This window comes from Lipotes vexillifer, unplaced genomic scaffold (genome assembly GCF_000442215.2).
Source record: "Lipotes vexillifer unplaced genomic scaffold, Lipotes_vexillifer_v1.1 scaffold466, whole genome shotgun sequence".
NCBI lineage: Eukaryota > Metazoa > Chordata > Mammalia > Artiodactyla > Lipotidae > Lipotes > Lipotes vexillifer.
In genome coordinates, this window is record NW_006796103.1 from 1,639,386 (window position 1) to 1,649,325 (window position 9,940).

Sequence of the window (9,940 nt, forward strand, 5' to 3'; positions counted from 1 at the left end):
GGGGTTCTAGAAAAACAAATGGGCTCAGATGAAAATTAACATGGGGATACGCAAGGGAAAGAGAAAAGCATAGCGCAAACCTTTGAAAGAATCAGATTTAATTAAAATTTTTTTCTTAAAGGGAGAAAACAGAGTATCAAGGACTTTCAGAAAAACAAAGGCAAAGAAAGGAGGGGTTTATGTGTGTAAACAAATACTCATAAATGTGTGCGCTTAAAGAAGCCCAAGTAAAACAAGTTACATGCCAGGAGGTCAAACTTTATCCCCTTGGATGGTCTTCTGTCCACTCTTTGGACAAATCACTGGCCTCTTACAAGCTCAGTTCCTGGTTCTCATATAGATTCTGGACTGCAGACGAGAGAGCTCCAGACACTTGTGTCCACGTTCATGTGAAAGACCTGGAGTCCTGCCTCATGCTAGTCATCCTGATAGAACAACAGTTGGGACTTGTGTATTTCCTGTATTTGATCAAAAAAGAGGACACTGTAGGAAATTACCTTTTCCTTGTTTTGGGATTCTCTGTCCCATTTCCAAACTGCTGAAATTGACTCTGAGCACCACTGATGTAAATCATTCTGTAACTTTGGTAGTGTAGGTTAGTTTGGCCAACAAACATTTAACTACAAATGTGCACTCTCCAGACAGTCAAAACTGTTTGGGTACCATATAGAAACAGTTTGTTACATTTGTAGCATTTAATTTTGAAGAATTTTCACAATCCTTAGTGCTATTTTATGACTGTCTCTACTTAGTATAGATGGAAAACTGAGTTCACAAACACATTGAAAGGGTTCAAATTGCTGTCTTGTTAGCATCTATGACAGATTCAGATTATTGCATGTTTTAATTTGTGTCTACTGCTGAGAAGTTGAAAACCTAAGATCTAGGAAAATATGACTGGTCCAGTGGTGATAGGAGCTTTCTCTTGCTTTCTAAAGTCACCATAAAAATATGGATGAGTGTAATGCAAAATCATCAAATGTAGTTTGCTGAAAATACCAGGGAATAAATGCTATTAACAGGACCAACATCTACCTGGCAGGGAGAATATGGGGATTCTTGTCTAAGCCTGAGCAACTGAAGGTTTGTGAAACTTTAGTAACTACCGCAAACTGACCATTAAATGACATACATGACTGTACATCTGTGACAAGATAAAAAAGTAATTTTGAGATTTGCCTTTTAAGCTTCTAAAGAATTTAATGCGCCTGAATATGGATGGAAACAATTTGGTAGCGATTCCTTCAGAACTACCATCTACATTAGAAGAACTTAAAATCAATGAGAACAATCTTCAGGTTATTGATGAAGAAAGTTTATCAGGTATTTAACATTTGACTTTATGATATATGTCCATATAACCTTTCTTCTGTAGTTGTGTGGAAATTTTATTTGCAATATTGCTAAATGAATAGCTAGTAAAATTTTTTTAGGTCATGTTACCATTTTAAGTTGATAAAATTTATTTTAACTATTGACTGGTGAAACTTAAAAAAATGTATTTTAAACTGCCCGTTGTCTTAAAAATGCATTTTATAAATAAACTTTCACTGATTTCAGGTTTTCATCATTCACAATACAATAACTAAATTACAAATCCATAATATCCTAAGAGTTACACTAACATTCCCCACACAGCCAGGTGTTCTGGTGCTGTGTTTGTACTGATGTTTTTGGTATCAGTGGTGATTACACAGTATCATGGCTTGTTGAACGGGTCTCCTTAGATGCACAATACACCCCATACACAACTCCCACTGTCTCTGAACATTTTGCTGTTTTTAACTTGACATGTTTTGGCAAATGAGAATTATGCATAAAATATAAGTAAATAAGCAACTATGTGAGGCTGAGGGGTAATCCTACAAACAAAGTACATAAACTTTAGCACATGCACTCTATATGGCAGTCACTTTGGCTTTGACAGTCTTGTTCCCTAGAGGGCTGCTCTGGCATTTGTCCATGAGACATCTGCACCCCACAGGGCAAGACAAATGATGCCCTTGGGTGTGTGGTTGCCACGACAGCCTGGCTTTCCCATGGATGGATTTTAGTGAAGGTGCCCCACATTCTGTACATTTGATACAACTGGAATTTACTCTTAAGACTGTTTCTGGACTAGCTGGATAACTAAAGTCATATTATGAACTCTGTATAAAAGAGGCAGTATTACATATACCTTTTCGTGAATTCTAGCTATATCTTTATATGCTTCTTTAAGACAAAAACTGCCTAATTTTTCTTTTCATCTTCCTAACAGTCTAGTGTAGTTCTTGAAGTATAGTGCTTAACATTTTTTATTTGATTTGAAATATATTTATTAGGTTAATGTTGATAACCAAGCCTTTAAAGGAATAAAACAATTCCATTATTTCCTTTCATTCCTCAAAAAACTTCATAAGGAAAAAACACTTCTGGTGATGGGGAAAAAACAATAATGAGAACTGCCAAATCTGAGGATTACAGAGTTATGGAAATACTCTATTTCCAGATGGATTTCAGGGTACTTAACAAACAAAATTTGAAGGTCTTTTGTCATATGGAAAAGACATTAAAAAGTTCAATTTCTAACTGCTAGGTGAAACAGACCAAAGGAACACTTAATTTAGGACAAGTGTACTAATGGGTTACATGTGATCTACATGTGAGATGGTATTTCTAGCAGTGTTATCAAAATGACATGTTTTAAGCCCTTATTTGGAAGGTGCTCTCACACATTCCTACAACTGCTTCTCCACACGCACTTCCCCCTCGTGAAAAAATTTCCATATTCCCAGAGGGTTGACTGTGTTCTAGGGTGAACACTGGCCTCTTCCTTGATCCACCTCCCATCTCTGCAGTCTGAGCACCTCACAGGCCTTGGCCCTGTGCAGGCGGCCAGTGAGGAGACTCTGCACTGTCACCTTGCCCAGAGAGGCCCCTGTAGTGTGTGGCCCAAAGGCCTGTGTCTTTAGTCCCGTTCCAGTGCTGGTCCCTCAGGTACTGAGTTCTTAGTTCTGCTCTAATGCTGGCCCCTCAGGTACTGGGTTTTCTCTTGACTGCTGTAGCCACTGGGGCTCCTCAGCTCCTGTGAGTCCCACTGCTGTGGATGGTCAGGTTGGCTGGCAGTGAGCAAGGCAAGCCCAAGCACAGGCCACTGCCAGTGCTGTGACACTGCTTTTCTGGGTGGAAGCCCCTGGCTTGACCATCAGTGGCCTGTAGCACTTCTGTTAGCTCCCTCATGACCCTTCGGGTTTTATATATATAGTTCCAGAGAAGTGGGGAAGCAGGGCACTCCAGGGAGAGAAGCAGTATGTACAAAGGTGTGAAGAAACAAAACAATTTGGATGCTATGGGAAATCCAGTTTCATGGATCTTGGATGCAGTGTGTGATGGGGAGTGAAGAACAAAAGATGATGTGAAAAGGTAGGAAGGAACCACACAACAGACAGCTCTGCACATGCTATGCCGAGGTGCTGGGAGTTCATCCAGAATCCACTGAGAGATGTGCATACCCACTATAGAGAAAAGGAAGGTCTTAAAATTGAAGGGAAGGTGAAAAAATAGAAGGGGGGGATAGCAGGAAAAAACTGGACATGCTAAAAAATGTCCCTGTCTTCATTAATGTTTAAAACAAAACAAAACCCATGATCATGGTGTCCTTTCTAGCAATGGTGGTGGTGTGGCTATCCAGTCAGAATATCTATGAGATCAAGTTCTCACACAAGTCTACCCATGTCTATAACCTGTTATGTAGCTCCCCGCCCACAATGGGAAGGACATCCTACCAACTTCCTGCTAATAAATCCTCTTTCTGCCAGTCTAACCTACAAGAACCTTCTCTACCTCCATCCTGTTGCCTGTTACATATAGGAACGTACATACTATCTATGTATATACAATATACACATAAGCCAGAGAATAACCGTAAAGTAATGTATAATATTAATTTACATTGTTGTGTTTTGTTTCTCTTTCTTGTGAGGTTATGTAATGACCACCAGTCTACTTCTATTATCTATTTTCCTCTGAAAAACTTGTATTACATTCCAAAACCTCAACTATGTACTAGATAATTATGCTGGATTCTCAGTATCTTTAGTTGAGGAAATTAGAGTTTTGGTTCTATGAGGAAATAGAATCACTTATCATAATTTACTAGTTGGCCTCCATAATTCCTCTCTGTCCTTCAGCTGATGTTAAAAACACTAGCAGATTAATATTTTGTCATGCTGTTCCCTATCCAGAGGCTGCTTGTTGCCTAGAGAAGTAAAGTCAGACCTTATTTTCTGGTGCACAAAGGCCCTTGCACAGCCCACCTCTGCCCTCTCAACAACATTCATCCCCTCTTGCATATGGCCCACTCCAGGGCTGGTCTCTTTCCTACTCCTGAGCACACCCATGGGGGTTCATGCTTCCATGAGTTCACCTGGCTGCCTCACCCTCCCATGTCTACCTACATCTTTCTGTCTTGAGAATCTAGCCCCACTCACACTTCCGTACCACTCAGGTCTACACTGCCACCTCCTCCTTGTCATGTTCTAGAATCTATGATCTGTACTCCTGATGGTAGCGTCTTTTGTTTATCCTTAGACTATGTTTTACCTCTCTGATATGCCTAAGAGTAGGATCTGAGTTGCACAGAGCATTTCAGTGCAGTACCCACGACTTGAGTTGAATATGAAAACATCCCCTATTCTGAAAATTTTGGCCACTGAACAAACTCCAAAGTTACACCCTGAATGTCTGACTCAGATACCTCTGGGTATCTTCACTGCTGAGCTGTCCATTCTCCTTTAAGTTTCCAGTTGATTTGGTCATACCACTCCTGAGACCAGTAGAAACAATTTAGAAAAACCTTGTTTGTAAAAAGGCCTTTCTTGGTAGCTCGATCTGAATGTGCGGAGAATTTTTGATCATTCTCCTTTCAAAACGTCCATCTGGCTGCACTGTCTGCCAAGAGTGAACACTGTGATGGGAATTCACTGCTATAATTCTCTTGTTCAGAGACTGAGGGTTTGCCAGGCAGAGAGTGCTCCTTCAGTGTCCTGGAAAAAGGAACCACCCATTGCATTACATTCCTCATACATCCTTGATTATGCTGCCATTTCATACCTGTCTGTCTTTGCAAATACGTCGAATGACCCTCTACAACCTTCTACTTCTTATCTGCCTGCGTTCCAAGTCCCTGCTTGGCCATTGCTTCCTCTGTGGGGTGCCCTGGCCCCCCAACTCCCTCCTCTGGCTTCTGCTCCTTATACAAACTTTCCTTTCCATACTGTACATTCTTGACTTCCTTTGTCATAGATTAATTGACAATAAATGCATGGGTTTATTTCTGGGCTCTCTATTCTGTCCCATTGATCTATGGGTCTGTTTTTGTGCCAGTACCACACTGTTTCAATTACTGTAGCTTTGTACTATAGCTTGAAACCAGGGAGTGTGATATCTCCAGCTTTGTTCTTCTTTCTCAAGATTGTTTTGGCTATTTGGGGTCTTCTGCGTTTCCATACAAGTTTTAGAATTATTTGTTCTAGTTCTGTGCAAAAGGGTATTTTGATAGGGATTGAACTGAATCTGTAGACTGCCTTAGGGAGTATGGTCATTTTAACAGTATTAATTCTTCCAGTCCGTGTACAAGGTATATCTTTCCATTTATTTGTGTTGCCTTCAATCAGTTTTTTTTTCATGAATGTCTCTTGGCTTTCTGAGTACAGGTCTTTTATCTTCTTGTTTAGATTTATTCCTAGGTTTTTATTCTTTTTGATGCAATTGGAAATGGGATTGTTTTCTTAATTTCCCTTTCTGATAGTTTGTTGTTAGTGTATAGAAACTCAACAGATTTCTGTATGTTAATTTTGTATCCTGAAACTTTACTGAATTCATGTACTAGTTCTAATAGTTTTTTGGTGGCAGTCTCTAGGATTTTCTATATTTAGTATCATGTTGTCTGTAGTGGCAATTTTACTTCTTCCTTTCCAACTTGGATTCCTTTCACTTCTTTTTCTTGTCTGATTGCTGTGGCTAGAACTTCCAACACTATGTTGAATAAAAGTGGTAAGTTTGGGCATCCCTGTTTTATTCCTGATCTTAGAGGAAATGCTTTCAGCTTTTCACCATTCAGTATGATACTGGCTGTAGGTTTGTCTTATATGTTGAAGTATGTTCCCTCTATACCCACTTTGTTGAGAGTTTTTATCACAAATGGATGTTAACTTTTGTCAAAAAAGCTTTTTCTGCATCTATAATAAAAGATCATTTGACATTTATTCTTCAATTTGTTAATGTGGTGTATCACATTGATTTTTTTTTGTGGATATTAAACCATCCTTGCATCCCTGGGATAAATCCCACTTGATCTTTTGCATTTGGTTTGCCAATATTTTGTTGAGGTTTTTTGCATATACATTCTTCCGTGATATTTGCCTATATTTTTTTCTTTTTTTGTATGTGTGGTGTTTTTGTTTTTGTATGAGGGTTACAAACTTTCATCATACAGCACAACAATGATTTCTCTACAGGTCTGCCTCTCCTAGACCATGCATTCAGCATTGAGTCCTGTCTGATCTGAGCATTTGGGATTTGCAAAGTACTAGGGAAAAGGCTCTAAGGGGGCAGGGGGATACAAATAAAGAAGCTACAACATCAGTCCTCTAAATAAACTGAACATTTCACATGACATTTTGAAAGCCTATAGAAATTACATGTTTTTTAGTTATCCTAATGTCCCAATAATTTTATTTTTTTATAGACTTAAATCAATTGGTCACCTTAGAATTGGAAGGAAACAGTCTCAGTGAAACCAATGTCAATTCTTTAGCTTTCAAACCTTTGAAGAGCCTATCCTACCTGCGTCTGGGAAGAAATAAATTTAGAATTATACCACAGGGTCTTCCTGCTTCTATTGAGGTACCAATATCTTACTTATAATATTTTATATTTTAAATACAGTACACTATGACAAAACAAACAATATATTTTAAAAGGTTATTGTGATGCATATTAAACTCAATAGTTTTGGTGCTGTATACAGAACTTACTATAATTTGAGCACTGTTTTCAAACAATACAAAATTATGAATCAAAATTATAACTACTAGTAGAAAATCTTGATAAAGTGAAAATTGGTTCTGCCGACAGCTCTTGAGGAGAGAACAGGGAAGATGAACTGAGTATTCAAACAGAAACTACAACTTGCAAAAAGTACCTTGACTTGCAAAACTGTCTCAAACTGGAACTGTGACATTCATCCCAGTCTGTTCCACCCAGAGTCCCACATGGACTAGCAGTGACCCTGTGAAGATGGACAAGATTTGCAGAGAAGGCTGCTGACTGTGCCAGCAGCACCACTCCCCCACCCCCTTCCCACAGCTTACTAGTTCTAACTAGCTCCTACCAAGGGCCCAAGCACTGTCGTGTCTCCATCCCCTCTGGAGACACTCCCTGCTGCCCAAGTGTGTGGTCTCTCTTGCTACAACAAGGAACACACTTAACTAAGGGGGGTCTCTGGGGGCCTTCCCTGCTAAGTGTACGCCCCAACTTCCTGCATTAAGAGGCCTGGCAGATCCAGCTGACTCCTAGGCCACCTCCTCTGAGCTCTGTTTGTGCCACATACACAATCAGACAGCAGGACAAAGCTTCCCACTGCTGTGGATGCAGTGAGCCAAGAGAGGGCCATTAATCTCAATATGATACTGCTGCTACCACAGCCACCATGCTTCCTCTTCCTACTTCCAGATTAAGATAGACCTTTAGAATTTACCAAAATTGTAAAGATTGAGGTTCTATAACCTGGCTTTACCTCAGAATCACTTGGATTCTAAAGAAATACAGATTCCTGGACCTATCCCAGACATGCTAAATCAGGTTCTTTGGAGAATGGGGTCAACAATTTACATTTAAAAAATTAAAATTTTAAATAGATAATGCATGCACACAGTAAAACACACACACAACACTTGAATAGTACAAAAGAGCAATGTGTCTCTATTCCATGTCTGACCCTCTCATCCCTGGTTTCTCTTTCCAAAGACCCTCTCGCTAGCTTCTTGGGAGGTGCTGTCCATGCAAGTACATGTACTGTGAATCCTTCCAATGCACTGCTTCACAGCTGCAGTTTCAACATATAAATGAGTGTGCTCTGATTTAGGTTGGAATTTATACTTTAAAAAGCTCATGAGTGATTCTAACATACAATCAAGTTTAGGAACCACTGATCTAGTTCACCCCTAAATATGTATGAAGGTAAAAGCAAAAAGCTAAAAATCACTTTACTCACTTCCAACAATACCAAAATTAAATGACAAAGAGGGGGAAATTACTACAACAGGAATAGAAAGTTACTCTGAATATATATACCAATTGTACTTCTGAATTCCAACAAGATCCCTGAGTGAAAAATTCCTTGTAATGCCAAATGAATTTAACTTGAAGGCAGCTAGCTGTTGAAAACTTACTAATAGTTCTAGCAAACTTCACCCTGATGTTAAATGAAGGCTCTTAATTAACTGTTAATTAAAGTAATTATAATACAAACAAATCTAAAAAATGTGAGCCTAAAAAAATTACAGACAGCATGGACTGGTAGGAAGCAGGCTGACCTAAGCTGGGGCCAGCCAGCATGAGTTTCCCTCATGGATTAGCTGTGTAACTTTGCAAACATCTTGCCATCTCTCCAGGCCTGAGTTTCTCTATTGCTAAATGGTGATAATTTCTACTTATTTCCTACTTTCTAGGATCCTGAAGCCCAAATGAAATAATTTATATGAATAAGTTTTGTAAATTAGAAAGCTTTATACAATTATTATGGTATGCTATACCATATATCATTTTATGGTTAAAAAATAATTAAATAAAATTCATTTATTCCATAAGCATGACAGATAGTACATTTTATTTTACTAGTTAGAAAATCTGACAACTTAAAAATATGAACTCATTTTGAAGTGCTGCAAGACTCTTTAGCTAACACTAGTGACAACAGTCTATAACCTGATTTTAATTCTGTGAGATTGAATATATTTATCAACTAATATGAAAAAAATAAGTCTCTTCTCTTAATTATAGGAATTATACCTAGAAAATAACCAAATTGAAGAAATAACTGAAATTTCTTTTAATCATACCAGAAAGATCAATGTCATTGTACTACGTTATAATAAAATTGAAGAAAATAGAATTGCTCCTTTAGCCTGGATAAATCAAGAGTAAGTACATGCTACAATCTGACTTTCTTAGATGATTTCTTTCCTTTGCCATTATTAAACAGGGTATGAACATGGGCAAGTGAGGGAGGTGACAGCATTCTTTCTTAGTGAACCTCCCCCTACATAAAACTTGGCTATTTGCATAGACTTCAAACCGCTCATGATATGACTGATGTTAGGACGGCCATGGTCACTGCTGCTGGGGACACCCTACAGTGTGTAAGTGCTAAGCCCAAGCAGTGTGACCTTAGGTCTGATCACTGTTCTGCTCTCTGCTGACCTCACAGGCAGTCATGAAGTTTGAGTGAGATAATCCCCTACCCATAGTGAGGAAAGAAGCTGCCCTCCTCCCCGCTTCTCCCTCACCATTAGGTGGAAGCACCAGCATTCACTGTTCTATACCACACTGTCTTCATTCCTTCAAACTATTTCTCTATTTCAAGTGCTACAAAACAGACTAAAGAATGCCTGACCCAACAGCAGAAGCAAAAAGCAGAGCCCATCTTCCTGGAGAGGAATCAGTGGCCCCAGGCTGTAGCCTCAGTGAAGGGCAAAGTGTGGAGGCCTTGCTCATCAGGAAGGAGAGGATTAGCTACACAGGGAAGCAGGGTCAGGCCCTGGCAGCAGCTGCATCAGAGCAAATCTAGAGTCATGTGGTGAGGGAATGAGGGATCTGAGCGGCACCATGGGGACAGGCATCTTTCAGAAGCAGGACAGAGATGAAAAGAGGCCTTGAGGGCCAATTAGGTTCAGCA

The 9,940-nt window shown here is 39.3% G+C and overlaps 2 protein-coding genes across 3 annotated transcripts in view; one reads left to right on the top strand and one right to left on the bottom strand.

Moving 5' to 3' along the window:
* Positions 1-9,940, bottom strand: part of CENPP (centromere protein P) — a 231,549-nt gene that overhangs the window by 74,430 nt on the left and 147,179 nt on the right. The window lies entirely within an intron of this gene.
* The window catches only part of ECM2 (extracellular matrix protein 2), a 24,996-nt gene that overhangs the window by 10,115 nt on the left and 4,941 nt on the right, over positions 1-9,940 (top strand). For both annotated transcript variants that reach the window (XM_007468176.1, XM_007468175.1), the window contains exons 5-7: positions 1,188-1,323; positions 6,731-6,888; positions 9,046-9,185. In XM_007468176.1, the coding sequence (XP_007468238.1) occupies positions 1,188-1,323; positions 6,731-6,888; positions 9,046-9,185 (434 nt within the window). The remainder of the gene's footprint in view (positions 1-1,187; positions 1,324-6,730; positions 6,889-9,045; positions 9,186-9,940) is intronic.